The sequence below is a fragment of the Cydia amplana genome, chromosome 12, assembly GCF_948474715.1.
Source record: "Cydia amplana chromosome 12, ilCydAmpl1.1, whole genome shotgun sequence".
Lineage (NCBI taxonomy): Eukaryota > Metazoa > Arthropoda > Insecta > Lepidoptera > Tortricidae > Cydia > Cydia amplana.
In genome coordinates, this window is record NC_086080.1 from 11,832,816 (window position 1) to 11,854,270 (window position 21,455).

The window sequence follows — 21,455 nt, forward strand, 5'->3', positions numbered from 1 at the left end:
TTACAGTTTGAAATGAAAACAGACCTACTTAGGAAGGTAGTTTTATTTAGTATATATATGTAATTAATAGTACCTAGTTCGTACACACAATTTTGAATCTTAATGGCATACAATTAAGGTACAGATTACAGCAAGTTAACATTATTTGTCATCGACCCTACAAAGTAATGTAGCGCACTGTTGAGCGTGGCCAGTGGGCAGCATGTTGGGCTCGGGTGTCGCATTGTGCGGGCCCACAAAGCCGGACAATGGTGCGACACGCACGGCGGCCCAAGGGCGAGCGGCACGTGCCGACGCCGACCCAAGCACATCCTTATCAAGTAGCAGGTTTTATTCAATATCTAATATATCTACAACTTGGAAATATAATGTACAAGTAGGTATAAGGTAGCAGTACAGAAATTTCTCCAAAAAATGAATACCTACCGCTTTATGTTACAATCCGTTTTACAACGACTGGTACGTCTTTAGAGACTAGTTATGTTTGCCAACATCATTATGTAAAAAACTTGATTTAAAGTGAAGTGGAGTAAAACGGATGACGATGCTAAAAAACTGGGGTCATTGCTATTTAAGTGTCTACTTAGTAAGTAGTACTTACTAGGACCATTATCCGCATTGAGCGAATAGCCAGCACTTAGCTAAATTAGCGGTCAAGTAGTATGACGTCTGCCGAGACGTCAACCGTGCCTCCGTGCTATAATCGCTGAATTGGCAAACGTTTACGTTGGCGAGCGCGGAGAATAAATGCTGAACACGGCACGCTGACCGTGACCGTGCAGGCCCCCGCGCTCCGCTGTTCTATAAAAAAATCTTATTTACTAACAACTGCTGTAAAACTGCTGAAGGAGCCACAAAATAGCGCTAGCATCCTTTATAGCTTACACCTTTATACACCTTTATTAGTCAATAGGAGGTAGTTATCTTTTCTTTCGGCCTAGAAGCAATCCTGCTTCACGGGGACGGGGAGTGTTGAAATCAGGTCAAACCGTAATCGCTGCACGAGCCTGCGGAATGTAGGGCGGGCTAATGTTAGCCGGCGTGCGCGCACCACCGGCCCCTTCTGGATAACTGCGAGCCGATCCGAGTTTACTAAATCACTTCCCCAGATCAATTGAACCTGCTAGAAACAAATACTTTTATTGCAATTCTAACAATATATAATAAATATCTCAACAGTGGGGTAAAAAGACGAAGGTGTTTTTACTATAAATAAATAAACGATCTCTTGCAAAAAAATTTTTGGGTGGCGAGTATTCATTAACTCATTCAATTAATCCCCAGTTTGCGACGACCACAAATAAAAACACTACACAGCCCACACAGTAATGTACATTAATAAACCGTCAGAGCTGTAAGGTGTGCCGATGCCACACAAGAAAGACAAAGCGCAGCTTGTCTTATCAATTCGGTAATCATAATATTTTGGCGAGGATCTAAATGCCACAGGCCTGTTTGAATAAAGCATTTGTAATAACGATTTACATAACATATGAGTTTCGTACGCAGAATGTGCTTTCGCAGTAGTACCACGATTTGCATTACATCGTTCTACGCAATAAACAAGCCGAACGTCGTTTCGCTACACTTCACAAGTACTTCCTATTCCCATTAGTTCTGCAAAACGAATACTTTTTGTCCGAATTTGAACTCTATTCCTTAAAGAAATTCCAGTTGTGATTGCGTACCTATTTTATTATAAATAAATTATTCTTATTCTAGTTCTAAAGAACAAATGGGAAGTACCCCACTTCACTAGTCTATCTCGAGAGCGCGGCAAGACAAAGAAACTGACGAATAGTATAGTCATCACCTACCTATATTTCAGCACACAAAGTTCTGGAAAGTTAAATACAGTTATCTACGCTATGTACCTATGTTTAGAGTTTCTATTGCATAACAGCATTTTGATTTATTATTTATATTCATGATGGCGACGTCGTTTTTTTGTTTATTCCGATTAAGTATGGCACATTGTACCTATTGTAAAAAGATTTTTTTTTTGCATGAGATGGAAGATACAAGATACTTTTGGGCCCAATCCCAAGAGTTACGCAAAAAACGTTTATTGCTATTTTAACTAATTTGACGTCGAAAGTTAGCTATTGAGCTCGGACGCCTGTTTTGGCAGCGACATGGATTTGGACGTCGCTGCCTCAAGATACATAACTTGTGCGAATTTAAAAAGTTAGATCGCTGACATGCTGCTTTTAGTTACACCTGTTTCAATAAACCTGATGATTGCGGAGTTATAATTATGTTATGATTACTAAGTGCAGCCATTAGATGCACATTTATGACGAGCCGAAGATGCAGACCTTGGGCCGCACACGCTAGCCGCCCACCTGAGACGACCTTATGCAACGCTCGGTGCACTCTTGTTATCACTTTACTAACGTGCCTGTTCCTACTGTAGGTAGTGTAGGTATCCTACGAACTTCTAATCATACCTTTTATGCAAAGCTGTTTTCCGCCTGAATGAAGCGACTTCGGGTATGCAAGACTGGATACAGAGTGTTGTCCTCTTCGCGTGGGGAAAACGGAAACATTACATTTTGCACCTCATATTCAGTATAACTTACCTACCTACTTATTTTGCTAACAATACATGATGTCAAAAGAGAGAGTTACTCTTACTCACCCGTAAACCACCAAAGAAACTTGATCATTTTACTATGCGAATAAGGTATTCTATTCAAAACTTGTTCACCAAGTAGAAATTGATGATGTTTTTTGTTTGTTTTAGAATCCATCGCAATCAGTGGCCGTAAAGGTGGTAACGAAGAAAGGAATTCAGAAGGCTTCAGAGATTCTCGTGAAAGAGATCAAAATCCTACGAGAGCTCACAGCACTGCACCACACAAACCTCGTGGCCATGCACGATTGCATGGACAGCCCCTCTTATGTGTATGTCGTCATGGAGGTAAGTTATAGTCCTATAATTAAAGTTTTATCAATTGTTATTCTTTAAAAACGCCCGTCAATCTAAACGCTAATTACAGTTTTTATATCAAGATTGACGTAAATCTTAGGGAAGTAAAAGCTGCATTAACCCACGCTACCGTTAAATGCAACGACTGCAAACCGTACAACTTAATCAATAGTTCTGTTTTGCTGTTGCTGATAATGGCAAGGCATTATGCCAAATTGAAATGTTAATCAAAACGTTACACTTGAACATAAAACTATAAATTGTATTTTAGTACATAATATAGTACCGCCCAATAATATATCACCTCTGTGTGTTTTGGTATGAACTTGTATAGAGTAAACAATATAGGTTATAGTTTGTAGATTGCATATTTTATTGGTCGTTTTATACAAATATATGATGAATACTGCAATGAAATATTTGGTATTTGCGGCAACAGAAATACATCGTCTGTGAAAATTTCAACTATCACGGTTCTCGAGTTACAGCCTGGTGACAGACAGACGGACGGACAGACGGACAGCGGAGCCTTAGTAATAGGGTCCCGTTTTTACCCTTTGGGTACGGAACCCTAAAAAATGAAGTTGACCATACATTAAAACAAAAAACATGTATAAAAAAACCATTATTTCTCATCGCTCGTACAAAGGACTGATTCCTTAACACTAGTTAATCATACATACATCACAAAGGCTGTGACTTCAGGCAAACTATCCGTTCCTAGAATTAATAACTACTACGGGGATAGAACACTTAAAAAAATAATTCCATACTTACTCAATAGTTTGCCTGAAGCTATAAGACGCGAAAACAAGAAGTCCACATTTAAATCTATGTTAAAAAAACATTACTATGATACATTGTAGTAATTAATTTACCTACTTTTAAGTTACATATTAACCAGAGACTGATGACCCCACAGTCAAACTCATTGTTGAGTTTTGCGGGGCTATGGTTATGTTATAGTTAAGAATATCACTGTACTTTATTAATTAAATAAATAATAATAAAATAATAATAAAGTATTTACTACTAGACTACCTACGACTACTAATAATAAGTGGAAGTCACTCACAAATAATTATATAAAAAAGTTATACTATAAAAACATGGAAGTGATATAATATTATTGGCCGGTAGGTACGGTATCTATATAAAAAATAGGTATGGGTTTTTCTTGATAGGACTTTATGTCCCCTAATATCTTATCGATTACTTCAAGTAAAGATTTGTAGTGAGTTCCGTGCAGGTGTCCCGTTGATATAGTGTTTACAACGAACTACCAGAGTTTGTAAACTATACCCTGGGAAAGTGACTGTAAACAGAATCTTGAAATAACTTCCGTTCTGACGAAGTCGGACCGTGGTTGATTTATACATTACAATCTCAGAATATCAGCAAACGCCTGTGCAATGTTATTAAACATTTAATTACTTAATATGTTTTAACTTCTAAACTTGGCTCGCTCAAAATTGATTTAGTAAGTAAACCGAGTACCTAATGTTCAGAGCGTTTACGATCAGTACCTTTCTTACAGATTGCCTAACTGAGTAATATGTAGTACTTTAATAGCCTAGTCTCAATGTGTTGCAATGTCTGTATATAGGTGCAATGCGGACGTACAATAGAAACGTACAGATACTAAATTACCGTGTTACCCATAAATCAGCGATGCAAACTTAGGCGAGGATCGGTGATTGTACATAACCCTGCAGAACATTGATTTAGTGCGGCCAGGCGCGCTACAACAACATGCATAACGCACCAGTGACTTTAATGTCAGTAAGAAACATACTGCCGTATTCGAACTTCAAGATATTCACAAGAGATGACACGTAGGTACTAGATCCATTCTAGATACGTTATAGTTTAGATTTCAACTAGTTCTCTTTTGTAGCGCAATACGGGCAACCAATGTTACTTTTGCGATAGATCTTGTTAGATATCTATTAGATGTGAATTAGATCTCTAAGTAATATCTTGTGGAAATCGTTCAAGAGTATCTCCAGAATCGCGGAAATGTCAAATTTGACAGCTTAGATCTTAAACATATCGTTATCGTATCTTGGCGATGTCTAATAGATGTCTATTACAAAATCCGAATCGGGCCCTAAGTATGCTCCCTAATTATATCTCTATTCTCTGTACCTATATTTCGACCCTTCACGCTCCTGCCTAGTGGCCGAATCGGGACTGTTGTGAATAACTGCAACTATTATCGTGTATCATTTATTGTTATTGTTTACACTTGAATTAATACAAACAGTGGCCCAGTTCTGCAAATGAACTATGTCAGTTAATTATATAATTAATTAACTCTACGCTTTGAACCTAATAGTGCATTCGGGAAATGGGTGGCCCTCGATTAGGTACATAAATTTACAATTTCAAATGACTCTGAATACATCGATACAAGCATGGTCAGATTTCTTTGTTTATATCGCCAGTGTATTAATTACATACCAGGAAACTGTGGCTATCCGTACCCGTAGGTATTAGGCGACCGTGACCTGATGGCCTTGCCCTTAATCCATCCTCGATAACAGTAAAGACACCGCATTTTCTTATGACCATTCATTCTTGTTCTACTTATGATACGGTTAAGAATGAAGTAGCCTGCAAAGGCTACAAATTCACACCTTCCTTGAGCCGCTCTGACTAATGTTTAGCATGAATTGCATTAGGGCAAATGAGATTTATGACCATGAACAAGGTGCAGACGGTGCAGTGTTATGGTGTTGTAAAATAAAACTTAAAAGACGATGATTAGAGATCCTACCAATACCTAACTATATGTCAATACGAAAATGTATGCGAGACGCTATCCCAACCACCAAAAAGCTACTATAATAAACAAATCTATTAATTAAGTACATAGCTATTCTTACAAATGTTACACTGCCAAGTATGTAACATAAAAATGAACAACGTCTCTTCAAAGTTTCATTCGACAAAACTTTATTGAGTTTAGGAACTAAAACAGACGATACTATCATAATTGGCAAATGACGTCGCGGTCATATTTGTATAATATTAAGCACAGAGCTCTCATTTTATTATCACCGCGACGTAATAGTCTTCCGCGTGTTCGCAACGCGTGTCGTGTAGCGTATGCGGATCCGCAGCAAGGTCGCACGCCGCCTGTGCGTGTGCGCCGCGCCGGTGCGGTGGCCCATCGCGTGGACTCCTTTATCGCTAATCGCAGATTTACTCACTAAATGTATAATATACCTACTACCAGACAGACGAGAAGCTTCCATGCGGAATGTGAGTGCTTCTACTGCGCAGTTACAATGGTTGCTGTGCCTAATAGGTCAAGGGGACGACGACCGCACCAATAAACTTAAACGTGGCTCCATTTCGCGCGTTGTCTACTTCCAAATGTATGCCATTATTCATTTAACCTTATGAATATTTCAATAGTTTGCATACTATTTTAATTTATTTGATTTGAATTTAAATCATCGCTTTTATAGGCACCTACGAGGGCTGTTTGATAAGTACCCGTTTTCCAAATGTATTAATATCACGGAACCGAAAATATCTATACAATCGTTTTAAGCCATTTTTCGAGGTGGGTTTTTTTTAAAAAAACAGCATTCTTTTGTTTTTTTCTCATTTGACAGCGATTCAGTGAAAGCGTGAACTTAAAATTGTGAAAATGGAGAAAGAGCAGTATCGGTCTGTAATTAGATTCTTGTTTTTGGAAGGAAAAACATGTGATTAAATAAAAGTAAGAATGCAAGTTGTTTACCATGAATGTGCTCCTTCTATGACAACCGTCAGATACTGGTTTAACGAGTAAAAGCGGGGGAGAACAACCGTCTTTGATGAGGATCGCCCAGGCCGCCCAATTGAGGTGACTACAGACGATATGGTTAAGAAAATTGAAAATATCGTTTTAGCCGACCGCCGAATTGAACTTCGAGAAATCGTTGATGCTGTAAATGTTCCAATCGAGCGGGTACAAAACATATTAGAAGAAAAATTGGGTATGAAGACAGTATCGGCGAGGTGGGTGCCGCGTTTACTCACGGAGGAGCAAAAACGGAACCGACTGACTACTTCGGAGCAGTGTTTGGCCGTGTTCAAACGTAACCCGAAGGAGTTTCTGCGTCGTTTCGTGACCGTAGACGAAACGTGGGTCACCACTACCCCCCGGAAATGAAAGGGCAGTCGAAGCAGTGGATTTTACCGGGTGAACCTGCGTGAAAGATAGCAAAAATCGTTCCATCGGCTGGAAAGGTCATGGCGACCGTTTTTTGGGATTCGCAGGGTATTATACATATTGAGTTCTTAGAAAAGGGGAAAACGATAACAGGGCAGTACTATGCCAATTTATTGGATGAATTTGACGCTGGGTTGAAGGACAAACGACCCCATTTAAAAAATAAAAAAGTACTGTCTCATCACGACAACGCACCAGCTCATTCGTCTAGAGTTGTGATGGCTAAATTAACACAATTACGCTACGCCCTATTGCCTTACCCCCCGTATTCTCCAGATTTGACCCCATGCGATTTATTTTTGTTTCCCAACCTGAAAAAATGGCTTGGTGGTAAGTGATTTGGATCAAATGACGAAGTCATTGCCGTCACAGAGGCCTATTTTAATGACTTTCCGAAATCATACTTTTTGGATGGTTTATTGAAGCTTGAATATAGGTGGAACAAGTGTATAGAGCTAAAAGGAGACTATGAAGAAAAATAAATGCATATAAACCAAAACAACTGATAATTTTTTTCATAAACGGGTACTTATCAAACAGCCCTCGTATGTGGATATTTTGGATAATGTATACCAAGCCTACCAAGGTAAAGTTTTACCTAACGATAAGAGAGCAGACTGTCCTTATCTCATTAACGGAACACATAGTGTAGACATATATTATATGACGATATCACATGTGTAAATGAAATCGTGGAGAATCTAGTTATACAACGTGGCCTAGTAACCTCTTTATCATTTATTATTCCAAAACTTTCGGTTCCTATCAAGTATTTACAGATCTTTGTCATCATTATTATGGCAACAAATTACAATAGCAACAATGTTTGTATGATTTTGTTACTTTAAAAAACCTATTATAATTATAGCTGGTCTGAACGATGGATTGATAGATTAACCATTAAGTTACAAAAACTTGACAATATCTTTCATAACTTTCATTATTTACTTAGGTAGGTATTGCATAATTTTGTAGTCTGCCTCCTGTAAGATATGGCTAGGAAGTTGGATATCTAACAATAATATTGAATGTTAGATCACTTAGATCTTAAACAATTATTATCAGCTTTTCCGAGGCTTTTCCTATTGACACTTGACAACTTAAGACCTCAGTGATGACCGCTGATTGTCCTAGAAGCGAAATGTTTGATTTCTTAATCTATTGTTTATGAAACCTGAGTACATTTTATAGTTAGGGAGGCGAATAGGGGAATTTTCGGCAATACTCGAGCGTGGCAGTTTAAGATATGAGAGATACCTTAGACCCAATAGAACAACCTTGTAAAGTATTTAGCTCTATATGTAGTGACGCGCGCCTAGGATAGACGATCAGATTAGTAAAAAAAAATGGATAGTCTGAAATACTCGAGCGCGTCAGATTAAGATATTGGGGGTTGATTTTAGTGTTTAAAGACTAAATTTAACTAATCTGACGATAAGTCCTTGACGCCGCCGAGTTATAGGGTCGCGAACTTGTAAAAAAAAAACGTTAATCCGGCATTCTCGAGCGCGATTTTTTATTTTTTTATTTTGAAGAATATAATCTAAAACTTACTAAAAATACAAAATCTGCCGGTTTCCGCATGACCGGAAGTGTGGAGGAGCCATTTCGTCTTCCTAAGAACGCGTTGCGGCATATAAGTCGCGAACGATACATTTTACAAAAAAAAAGTTTAAATAAACAAAAAAGGTAATTTTATTTTACACAAAAAAGGTCTCTTTACATTTTTGTCCAAAGTTAAAACTTTTTGACTTGAAGCATCATAAAAACTCAAACTCCCGGTCAGATTAAGAGAACCCACCAACATTTTTGTCAGATTAAAAAAATATGCTTTCAGGATACCGAGATAAACCTCCCCTATGAAAATCTGACGCGCTCGAGTATTTCAAAAAAACTTTTTTTTTTGCATTTTCAAAAATTCATCGTAACTTATCGTCACGCCGAAATCGTCAGTTTTTTTAAAGGAAGCTTCCTTGGGGCCTACTTAACACCCCTTCCGAAAATCTGACGCGCTCGAGTAAATTTTTTTTTTTTGCATTTTTGACTACTTTATATGCCTACCCCCACCACGCAAACCGGCAGATTAGTATACCGTTGTTATCAGAGGCACTCGGGGCATACGTAGTATGAATATCTGACGCGCTCGAGAATGCCCAAGTAACTGTTTTTTTTAACATTTTTGAAAAACCGTACACGCCAAACCCACCGCTAAAATGGTTTTTGCCATACGAGCTTTTCTTTTCGAAATTATTTTATCTTTCTATTTTGATAGGTCTCGACGGCGCCGTTGAATTACGCCATTTAGCTACCTCGCCTCCCTAACTATTATACAGCGTACCATCCCAGTTTTAAACAAAGTTGTCAGAAAAACAAGTGATAGCTATAAGTCATTGCACCCGAGATTTAAACGACGAAAGTGCATTTCTAAATTCTACATGATTGGATGTAGGTTATATTATTAAATAATGCCATTGTCTATATGTATAGGTATTGTGTAGGTACGAACCCTACATCTGTGCAATAGGTCGCGTCGCGGTGTCTGGTGCGCAGCGCGCACCGCGACTCCACGTGGCCATAATAATAATATCTGCATGCGCATGAATATAATGTTTATGCTAGGTATTTGCGCAAAGACACCTACAGGTTGCGACGAAATTAGTATTACGTCAATTTCTCCTACGTGCTTTCAAAACAAAAACAAGTCATTGTTTATTTGCTTTCCAATGTCTACAAAACAACAGCTTCCTGATAATCAGCCCTTATCTTCTGACCTATTTGTTTTCAATATTACTCTCTCTATATAAAATCTTTTTATTTATGCTATTTCAAATTCCATGAATAAAACTCTTGAGAACATCAAAGATCTCTCATTCTTGAATATGTAGACGCCTTAATACAGCTTTCCGTGCGAGACACAAATCTCAGTTATATTTGGCTTTACCCGTCGTGGTCGAATTAAATTATTTTTATTTGCCATTTGCTCAGGTCTGACGAGGTAGCACAACTACGAATTATATTAATAGCTCTCACCAAGGGCAAGCACACGAAGCCAAATCGTACGACTGGTGCTAATGACGTTTTAGTTTTAGAAGTAAGTACGCAATTATAATGAGAATGTTTAGTTTTTGTACCGCGAAGAGAAGAGGCATAGCCAGGCCGGTGCCTCGCAAGTCGCAATAGGTACGGCGCACAAAGCCAACAAAGTTCATTGGCACGAGTTGATTTCGGGCGAGGAACGCGGACAGTCGTAATGGCTTCTGTCGACCATGACTTTTTTGTTAATGCTGTCAGTTTCCTCATGACTCTGTAGCTCGTCAGATCTCGTCTAAATTGTTTTTAATTAAGATGAACAGTACCTACACAACACAGTTTTTGCGCTCTACATCCAAATGTTCATGGAAGATTTGTTCAAAAGTTATTAAACAAAGTATCTTGGACTGAAGCCCACGCGTTTCTATTTATGTTTACTTTTAAACCGCAAAAGTCGATGACAAAGCTCGTCGATAGTCAGCCAATGATGAGGCGTGGTCGGATGATGCAAGCCCGAGCGCGATTGTCTCAGTCTCACGGTTTGGCTGCTAGCACGTGTGCCCTGCCAATTACTGCGCTCAACTTTGACATTATATCCCTTTGATCAACGGAACGTACTACACTTTAAGGCATATTAACTAAATATCAGAGAACAATTTTATACCCAGTGTTTACAGCTACAGTTTTGTCCTACTATAAAATATATTTCGGCTATTTAAATGTACCTAAATTAGCAGTAAGCCAACATCCAACTTATGTAAACAAATCGAGTTAGAAAACGGGGTCATTAACGGGCATTATGCTTCATTATGACGATGTTCTGAGAAAAATAATTGATTTGACCCGTTAGATAACTTTAATACAATATAGAGCAATGAAAGTGGTATGGATATTCCCATCACCCAGCTTGTCCTCATTTTATTACGATAGTTAGCCAATATTCGTGTCTGATATGGTATATATACTACGATACATTTTCAACACCCACACGTTAGCAAACAATCGAACATAATAAATAATATTAGTAATGAAATTATTCGGGCTGATGTGCCGTCCGACACCATCAGCACACCATAGCACACAGCAGTCAGGTAGTGACCTCGTGGTCGTATTAATATAAAGCGCGCTGTCGACTCGAGCGGTACATCTCGCACGTGGCCGGGCCGGGCCTTGGGGTCGCATCAGGTTCATATACATGTATATTGTGGAGTCTGCTCCAATGCTGTGTCGCAGCCATTTGAATGTAAAAGTAGGAACAATTCTTTCTTAGACTCAATCACAATTCTACCTTATTGACATACTGCCGTATTCGAACTTCAAGATATTCACAAGAGACGACACGTACTAGATCCATTCTAGATACGTTATAGTTTAGATTTCAACTAGTTCTCTTTTGCACCGCAATTCGGATAACCAATGTTACTTTTACAATAGATCGTGTTAGATATCTATTAGAAGTGAATTAGATCTCTAAGTAATATCTTGTGGAAATCGTTCAAGAGTATCTCCAGAATCGCGGAAATGTCAAATTTGCCAGGTCAGATCTTAAACATATCGTTATCGTATCTTGGCGATGTCTAAAAGATATCTAATAGATGTCTATTTCAAAACCGAATCGGGCCCATAATCATAATCCTAACGCACAGCGACAGCTACTCGATTAAAATTTTGTTACAATTGCACGAATTATAAGCTCATTCCCAGTATTAGGTTGACCCTGGGATTGCTAACAATTGTCCTTAGTGGTACTGTGGTAGATCACAGTTCGCCTGAGATCCCACTAAGTAAATGTGGTTAACAATAAGGGAACACTCTTGTAATACATACTAGAAGATAATTTAAACGGAGAACGTTTAATATCTTGCAACCACATATGCAGGAGTTGCAATTTTCAAAGCGTACACATTTTCACTCTATCATTACATTCCATGATTATGTAAATTGGAAACGGTGCAGTACCTACTTTACTTATGGATGTTAGCGTGTCGGTTATCAGAATATTTAATCTCACTTTTCTTTTAATGAAGTGCGTTGAGTATCTCTACTCGCGTTACTATGCACATAAATATCTATTCCGGAACTAGGTATAATAAAATAGGTGTTCGTTTTAATAATTTTGTAAGCAACAGCTACTACTATTAAATTGTAAGATCCGTGCCTATTTTTGATGTAATCGTACAATAATTTGATCTAGAATAGTTTAAACTTACGACCACTTTTTACATGTATGTACAGTAAGTGCACCAACTTAATTAGTAATGTACCCACGTCGCCATAGTATTACTTAGCACTATAGCAAAGTTATTGTTACTTACGGTCTCAAGAAATGTACGACATTAATTATGAAAAGTGTGTATAGAAGTATGCCTTTTTGTCATATGTCCTATCCCATGATATTGCACTGCCCGATAGACAAATGGTTACCAGATTGCATCTAGTTTCTCTACACCATAGCGCGGCTGGTGGAAAGTGATGCAGGTACATACCCACCGGAAACCGCGGCTTTCTACCCATCTAATCCAGCCAATGATCTCATCATTTCAAATTACTAGCTCGTGCGTGAACTTCTCGATTTACTTTGTTTTCTCTATTAACATTACGTGGCAATGCAGCGATTCGTAAATCTAACCGTTTTCGTTAGCTTGTAGCCTTGTGTTTGTACCTGGTATCTTGTCTAACGTTAGGATTCTATTGAGGATTAGTTAGGATTCTTCTATCGTAATCACCTTTTTCCTTAAAACCTGTATATCAAATTCCCAGTTCTACAAACATGGAAGCGTTAAATGCTACCCGGAACACTTCGACTCGACTTGAAAGGACTGAATCACATCGTCTAAGAAACTAATTGACTTCAAGTTGCAACTCGATTACTGTATTTTCTTTGTTTACTGCCTATAAAAACTTGCTGCTAGACAACTTGACGTTATCTGCCCTAGTACTTGTAACAGTATCGGCTAGTTCACATTATTATTTATTAAGTCACATTCTGCTTCTGCAATTCCGTTGCGGGATCGATATCGATGAGAATGTAATGTTTATGTTCTATATATGGTACAATTGGTACAAACGCATTTATTGTATAAATGACAAACAATAAAGATAATTTCATCGTACTTCAAAATGGTTTTGATCCGCTGTAAGTATAAGAGAGCTTATCTTGCCCGTCAAGATTGGTACCGAATATTCGTGACCCTGTATCCAAAAATGTAACTGGCCAGCGTGGTCATCTATCTTCATGTAGATAGGGCGTAGCGTTCCAAAAGCGGCACGTACATTGTACGTACGAAACGAGAGCAGTGCACTTGAGCACACGTGTCGTTGATCAAAAGGCGGCGGACGCGTAGGTACACTGAACTATACTGTATGCGGTGATGTGCATTGAAATTGCGCAGTTTTTAGTACACGGGGCGGAGACCTGTGCTCGTGTCAACGACCCGCCGTTTATATTCAACGTAAAATGAAAAGACTCATGAGATAAGAAAGAAACACTGACAATGGGAGTCGCCTGTAGCTTTTGTTGTGAAATGGAGGTTATCGTGCAGAACCGGGTAACGGCATCTCGTGGGTTAGTGCTTGTAGGTCAGGTGAGCGCTGAGGTGCATATCCGCCCGTAGGCCCGGGGCCGACGCCGATATACCCTCTCTGACAGCCATACCTTTGTTTTGCTTAGTAATTTTAATCAATCGTGACAGTTTCCATTCAAAAGATACGCGAATGTATCATAAGTATACGATTTTGGAATAACATGTTTGTTTATTTTCTTGATATACCTATTCGCTTTGTAGTAGAGCAACAAATGCGCATTAACCGCAGTATATGGGAAAATTGGGAAACATGTTTACTTTATAGTGAGTTGAGTCATAAGAGATATAACTTTTGTTGTTATTTAGATTTAATTTAACATGATAATTATACATCTGCATTTATGGGACTGTAGACGTTTATGGTAGTGTCCACTGCCTGCTCTATCAACTACAAATGTTATTGTTAACTGGCTTCTTGTCCCAAAAGGAGGAGGTTTTGTTTATAGTGTGCGGTTAGGGATCATGTACTTTATTTGGTTGAGATAAAGTCGAATACTGTATTACAGTTTATGCGTAATTTAGCTCCTCTAATTTGTCCATACATTATCAGGATGTAATTATAAAGTCGAATCAGTTTATTGGGTATATTTAGAATAATTAAAATAAAAGTGCGGAGTACAGGTGGTAAAAACTGAATACAAATATTATAAAACACATTTTGTCATAACATAATACATACAAGTACAATAAAACAATAATATCTTTATGTACATAAAAAAACGTATCCCTAAACAACACTTAATCTATTTTCACCCTTATTAACTTTTCGTGAATAAATAATGCTCTACAACATTCAGATCGAAACCGTTCATATCCAATAACAAAACTGTATAATGCTATGGGCATTTTAATTTAATGTAATGTACCTTTAACAGCCGATGAGCCGTCGTCACAAAACCGAAAGTTTATGTCAAATGCCGAATGTTTATGTTTATGTGACGTTTCGTCACAAATTTAAGTAAGGCTTTAAAGTACACGTAAAATGTTAAAGCCTGTTTCAACACAAATTGACTCAGACGGGTGACTTGTTGTCCTGCAGTGGGACTTCCTCGGGCGCCGTGCTATTTCCATTCGCGACTCTCTCGTTCGCTGGCCTCGGAGACGAGCTAAACCGTTTTTTGATGGAACTCCAGTTCTTCTTTATGGTTACTCCTGCTACTACTACCACCATTGCAGCTACGATAATGCCGATTATGCTTTTGTCCACTCCTCCGGTTTTAGTGTCAGATGTGGTTGCTCCAACCTTAACGTTGGCGTCAGCCGCAGTAGCATCTTGATGAGTATCGCTTACAGGTTTATCTGAAGACACAGTTTCGCCTTCTGACGGTATATTGTCTGCAGCTACACGCAAGGAAAAGTTGTTAACAAATGATCCGCTTTCGCTATTTGCTTTATCGCTGGATGACTGCACTTCCGCTGGAGTTTCCTCAGTACCTGAATCGACATCAGTGTCATGGGTTTCGTTAGGTATTTCGGGATCTATCAGAGTTCCAGGTAACTTAGCTTCCGATTCTAAAAGCAATTCGTCCTCGTTATTTATAGGTTTATCTGTGTCACACTCGTACATGTCCGATCCGCATGAACTGGTGCATATGTTTACTAAAGAGTTTTTTAGCTTGTTGCAAATATCTTCCTTCAGTTCTACAGTACTGGTGGCAAGGGTCAATGTACGAAGAGATTCGAAGTTGGAAAACGTGTCTGCATCTAGCATCTGAAAAATAAAGAAAGGAATCTTAATACGTAGGTATATATTGAATACAATATTTTTTTAAACTCTGGAAAAAAGTTGACGCGCCCATAATGTTAGCGTTGTAAAGTATAACTAGTTCATGAGTGTATATCTGAGTATTAGTTTAGTATTTGTTCGTTATAAAACTATGTTATAATTAAACTAAGTTTCATTTGCTTAGTAACCCATTCGTTCCGCTTCCGCGTTAGTGCCTATATATAAGTACTATAACAGGGCACATTTTAACAAATGATTGAAGTTACAGTTAGACGGGTTAGACCAAGCTACGTAAGTTGGCAGCGATTTTGATAGCCCAGACTGTGCAACTGTTATTCAACACATTCAATGCTAACAACTTCGCTAACATATGGGTTTTCCCGCTCGTAGCCCGTAGCCCACACGCTGGCACTGAACTGATGTGTTAAACTTCATAATTTCATAGAAGTTTGACGCTTAAAATAACACTTGCAGAGTCTGGGCTACCATAATCGCTGCCAACTTAGCTTGGTCTAACTCTATAAATAAATGTCCTAAAATATACTTTTAATTGATCTGCAAGTTTGGTAAAGTATAATTAGGTACTATACCTACAATTTAAAAGCGCGAAGTTCTTGTTGCGGTAGTAAAACCGATTAAGAGCCAACAGGAGTGGTCATTTCTCCATACAAACGTACTCGACTGTTTCCTCCGTGGGTTTTGAAGCTAGAGCAATGATTTTTTCAACACAGATTAATATTGTCAATATCTGTGTCGGACCGTTTTGCTTTTTTTGATATTTTTGTTTTTTAAGGCGCTAGAGCCCTTCAAAATTGACTATGCCGCAATGAGAGGCGCGCTATTCAAAACTTATATCAATTAGCCAAAAAATCAAAACGGTCCGACACAGATAATGTCATAATCATATAGATTTCCAAATTTGGTTACGATTGGTTAAGTTTTGGAGGAGGAAACAGTCGAGTACGAAACCTCGATTTTTGAGATTTTTACGCAGGATTTTTCGCCTTGTCCTTATCGCACTAGTTTTAGGAGCCGCTTCCGTTAGCGAGACGGGTATATTTACCTAAAATATTTAAATCTCAGCTCCTGTTGGCTCTTAAAGCTAGGCTTCACGCTCCTAATTTACGCCATGGGCGCTTGGCATGATGCACATTTACTGGTTTATGTAATAAATTATGCACCGCCTCAACCACACCGCTCTCCTTAAAGGATTAAAATATATTACCGTTCTCATGTCGTTGCCACCCAAATCCAACTCTTCTAACTTGTTGAGTAGCAAACTGTTCCTTAGGTCGCTCGGATATTCTATCAAACGATTGTTTGCTACTTTCAGAACTGTTAAATTAGGGAGCTCGCTTATTGACTGAAAACAAATAAACATCGAGTTAATTATGATATTTAACCATCACAAATTCAAGTGCAATTTTAATACTTTCATAATAGGTAATACTCACTCCAGATTTAAGTTCCATGATAGAGTTATTATCTGCATCAAGTACTTTTAAATTCTTCAACGAGGAGATACTTTTAGGGATCTCTGTTAATTTATTATTGCGCAGTTTTAACACGGTAGTCTTTTCGTCTATAGGGGTAGGAAATTCTGTTAAATCAAGTCCAGCACAATCCACCGTGAATGCGTCTCCTTCTGTCATGCACGAACAGCGTGTCGGGCAAGGTATTTCGCTGTCCGGGGCTTTGCTTGCTTCCTCGACTAACTCATTTGTAGGTTGTATTGCTTCAAGGACAGGACTACTGTCTGTGGTAGTCTCGATGGTACCGTCACCGCTGCCCTCCACGACCTCGTCGGCGTGATTCTCTGGCGGGAACTGGTTATCATTCTCTAAAGGATTTGGTAATTCATCCTCATTTTGAGCCACCACAGCGCCGAACCTGAAATGAAAGTAGGTAAATGTCGGTTAACATGTGACTGTTAAACGTACTTTTATCGCACCGAGCTCCGGTGAAATTGTTATGACAGATAAAAATCGCGATAACTAAGTACCAGGGCGGGCGTAACTGAAACACTGATCGCGAAGATCTTAACTACTATAAATTACGTCGTGTTTTTTGATAAAACACTTAAGCTGAACTCTGTTTAGATTGACTTTTTTAATCAAGGTGGTTGTGGCCTATCCCGCGCTAGACCGTTATTAGGTATATGCGACAAGAACCACCTCAAAACCTATTTCGCCTTAAGTATTTCAATTTACTCGTTATTATCTAGATTTTGAAGCAATAAGGAATTTATTAAATACCTCTAATCAATATACCTTCGTCGCTTAATAATTAATTGATAACTATGTGTATGGGATAAGATAACTCTGACGTTTACTTATCTAGATTATAGCATTATGCAGCCTATGATTACCTACTGACATACCTATAGTATAGTAGCCGCAAACCGAAATGAGGATCGGGGTCATATCACTATCTCTCTTATTCCTGTCACGATCAGGCAAATGTGAATGAAAAGTTTTACGACCCCGGTCGTTAGTTTGGTTTGCGGATATTATACCTAATTTTGACCTAATAAGGTACCAGCTTACTGCATATATATAACCTTTATTGCACCAAATAAAATATAATCGTAGGTATAGGCATGAACCTATAATATTACGGACAGAGTTTCGCTTACAACACAACTGTGATTCCAACATCCACCAGTTTCTAAGTATTTACGCGTGACACACACACATTGACAGCCCACATCCACCAGTTTGCCGTCAGACGAATCGAAACGTCATTGAAGTAAACATGTCGAAGAAAAATATAAAATATGCCGGCATGCGTAGCTAAATCCTGCTAGAATTGTACCGATCGAAAGAAAAAAAGCCACGGAATAACTTTTCATACTTAAGTTTATCAATTAGTACGTAAAATCACGATAATTTGTTGTTTATAAATTATCAAACTGCAAAACAGGAGTGTGACCAGTAACATGAATAGGGTAATTTCCCGAAAGTAGGGTAATTGATACCCTTCTTATTAAATCATTATGTATTGAGAGATCATTTAGGTAAATGGTTAAATTATTGATTCTGCATTTCAAACTACGTCGGTATGGTAATTTCCCGATACTAAGGAGATTAGACGCTTACATGCATGTTTGATAGTTAACGTTTGTTTGTTATGTATTATAATTTTTTTGTTGAAAACCAGATATGTTTCAAGTTAAATGTATAAATTAAAAAAACATGACGAACTGATTTCATTACGATGCTAAATATCATTAGGTATTGAAAATAATGTTTGCACAAAGTAATTGTGCAATATTGCGCATTTTCAAGACCTATAAAATGAGATACGTAGTTACGTACACACCTTTTTTATTGTCTAACGTAAAACTGTCCTAATTTTTTTATTTGAAAACAAGGACGATATTAAAAATAATTGTTTCACCATTAGGGGAGAATTTGTGTTACATGGTAACACTCGTCTACACGCACACATTCAAACCGTCCGCCATTGCAGTGTCACAGTTTGTCTTAGGTGACAGTCCGTCCGTAATATTCTAGGTCCATGGGTATAGGTACATTTCAGAAAAGAAAACAATACCATACTACTTATTGTACAATAATACTTTCTTTGGTACCTGTATCTGTATGATTGTTCACACTTGTATTCTTAACTAAGTAAATACTTTGACTATTAGTTTTTCTTACACTTTGTAATTTACGCTTCATTTTCGATCACCGAAATAGTCTGAGGGCCTACCGCGAACCACGTTCGACGTGTTACCTCCCTGTCACACTTACGTACGAATTTACAAGTGCGACAGAGAGGCAACACGTCGAACGTGGTTCGCGGTAGGCCCTCTGAAACCTTCTTTTTGAAGTGGGCAAATATGTAGGTATTGTATTGTGTTTTTTTTTATAAACAAAATTAACATTTTAATTAAGTAACATGCTTAGCACATTATTACAATAATAACTAGTATCGGATCGACAACGCAAAAAGAAACACATGTTAAATAGGTACTTACGAAACAAGAACAACGATCAAAAGGTGAATACATTTCAGTTTCATGGTCACTTGGTATAATCACTTAGAGGCGTCGGCTGAATTTTGATTTTTGTCACCACCAGTACTGTACCTCCGGGAACAGCGCATACCTCACTGACACTTATAACTGTTATCACTCTGATAAGAGCACCACTGCCATCGCGGAGCTTATCGCGAATCAAGTGTGATAACGTCGCGCCTGGGTAAACACCAAAAACTAAGACTATCAATTTTCAATAACGCGATCACGTTTTGTCGTATATTAAGTCGGTCACGCCCTTCGCATAAATGAATGACTCCTGATATACAGGTACCGCCGCCAAACGTTAGTTACAGTCTCCTGAATAGCGACTGTACTTTCCTTATCCTGATTTTCTTCTCACGCGCACACCAGCCGATGTAGTTTACGCCGTTCTATTTATGTATGTTTATCAGTCACCTACACGCAAGAAATTACGAGAAGTATAACAAAGTGAATTTGCAGCGGAACTGATAGCGATTCTGAATCAGAAATTGGTCACAATTATTATCGGAAACATTTATCTTCACACCACTTTTCGAAAACGTTAATTTAAACAATGTACAATGTCCGAATGCGACGCATGGAATGATCACACTTTGCTTATTTAGTTGGCAAGTTTACGCGTAATGAGTTTTGAGTTATTTGTAAATTGAGCAGGTATTATTATTCTAGTCGAATCGTAGTAATGGATCATAAAGTTGACCACATTTTATTACATCAAGAACTGATTGTAAACCATAAGTTATGCACAGGTCGTGATTTGAAAAGGTTTATATTTCAATTCAACCGAAACAGGCAGAAATGCGATCCATGGGATTGTATATCAAAGATATCTGTTTATTGCTAGCCTTAGCCGACACATCAGGACCAAGTACCTGTAGCTACGATGATTTTTCTAAGTTTATGAGAGAAATTTGTTGTTATGCACATAAAAAAATAGTCAAAGTGGTTTAGTCTCTATGTTAAAAAAACCAGTAAGTGGGATTAGGCGACATAGTCAAGGAGAAATGAAAGTTCTGGGTACCTAGCTGTGCCCGAGCTGTATTTTTGACACTTTAGCATAAAAGAACCAATGCCTTTTGTTTAACAGATTAAGGTTTTGCCGAAAAAATCACATCAGAAAAATTCAACTAATATAACCATTCAAGACGACTCGTTGCAACACTTGCAACGTCGTAGGTACGCTGAATAGAAATACCTACGTTTAGAGAAAGATATTGTGTGTTTATTTTATAGTTTAGATCCTTTGGCTGAAGGTAATATTAAGGTCACTAAACAGTAAAAAAAATCTCAAGTTTGTATATCAATACAAGCCAAAGATACGGTTATTCGGTAAACGAACCTTAGATATACGCAGTATACGCATATTGTGACGGTCCTATGTTAAGTTTTCTCCTGTAACTAGATGTAACATACGTTGTTTTTGTGCAGTATTGCAACGGCGGCGACCTGGCGGATTACCTGCAGGCCAACCGGCTGCTGAGCGAGGGCACCATCAGGTTGTTCCTGCGGCAGCTCGCCGAGGCCATGCGCGCCATCCACGCCAAGGGCATCGTGCACCGCGATCTCAAGCCTCAAAACATACTTCTCACACACAACGTTGCGCCGCCCCGCACACCGCATCCCTCCGAAATTACTCTTAAAATTGGTAAGTGTTCCAGGGCACAGCAGCAGGGCAGCCTGAACCTGCACCGCTACTTGCGAGCCACAGAACAAGGATTTTGAAAGATGTTATATTTGTACTTGATCTATTCTTGGCTAAGCTAAGCTATCAATATTTTTCAAATTCAATGACAATCTAAGCTCTTTAATTTTAGGGACGGTCCGATTTGAACTGCGTCATAATCATATGCAATAAATTAGTCAATTCAGTGACAATGACACCTTTAATTATTAATGAGTTGACGCCTGTTAAGAATTATTTAAAACGC

General features: G+C 38.3%; 2 protein-coding genes across 2 annotated transcripts in view; one reads left to right on the top strand and one right to left on the bottom strand.

The window, feature by feature from the left end:
• The window catches only part of LOC134653021 (serine/threonine-protein kinase unc-51), a 54,904-nt gene that overhangs the window by 8,572 nt on the left and 24,877 nt on the right, over positions 1–21,455 (top strand). The window contains exons 2-3 of the mRNA XM_063508300.1: positions 2,747–2,923; positions 20,956–21,172. Coding sequence (XP_063364370.1) covers positions 2,747–2,923; positions 20,956–21,172 — 394 coding nt within the window. The remainder of the gene's footprint in view (positions 1–2,746; positions 2,924–20,955; positions 21,173–21,455) is intronic.
• On the bottom strand, positions 14,719–20,081 carry LOC134653020 (uncharacterized). The gene is made up of 4 exons (XM_063508299.1): positions 19,483–20,081; positions 16,955–17,390; positions 16,726–16,863; positions 14,719–15,485 (listed from the first exon to the last, which is right to left on the bottom strand). Exons 1-4 carry the CDS (start codon positions 19,524–19,526, stop codon positions 14,787–14,789), a joined length of 1,317 nt encoding a protein of 438 aa, XP_063364369.1. The 5' UTR covers positions 19,527–20,081; the 3' UTR covers positions 14,719–14,786.

Bases quoted from the DNA above. Each gene is read 5' to 3' on its own strand.
- LOC134653020 (XM_063508299.1), bottom strand. From the start codon at position 19,526: ATGAAACTGAAATGTATTCACCTTTTGATCGTTGTTCTTGTTTC. The intron at 16,864-16,954 runs GTGAGTATTACC...ATTTGTTTTCAG, and splicing joins TCATGGAACTTAAATCTGGA to TCAATAAGCGAGCTCCCTAA. The intron at 15,486-16,725 runs GTAATATATTTT...TTTATTTTTCAG, and splicing joins GTGGCAACGACATGAGAACG to ATGCTAGATGCAGACACGTT.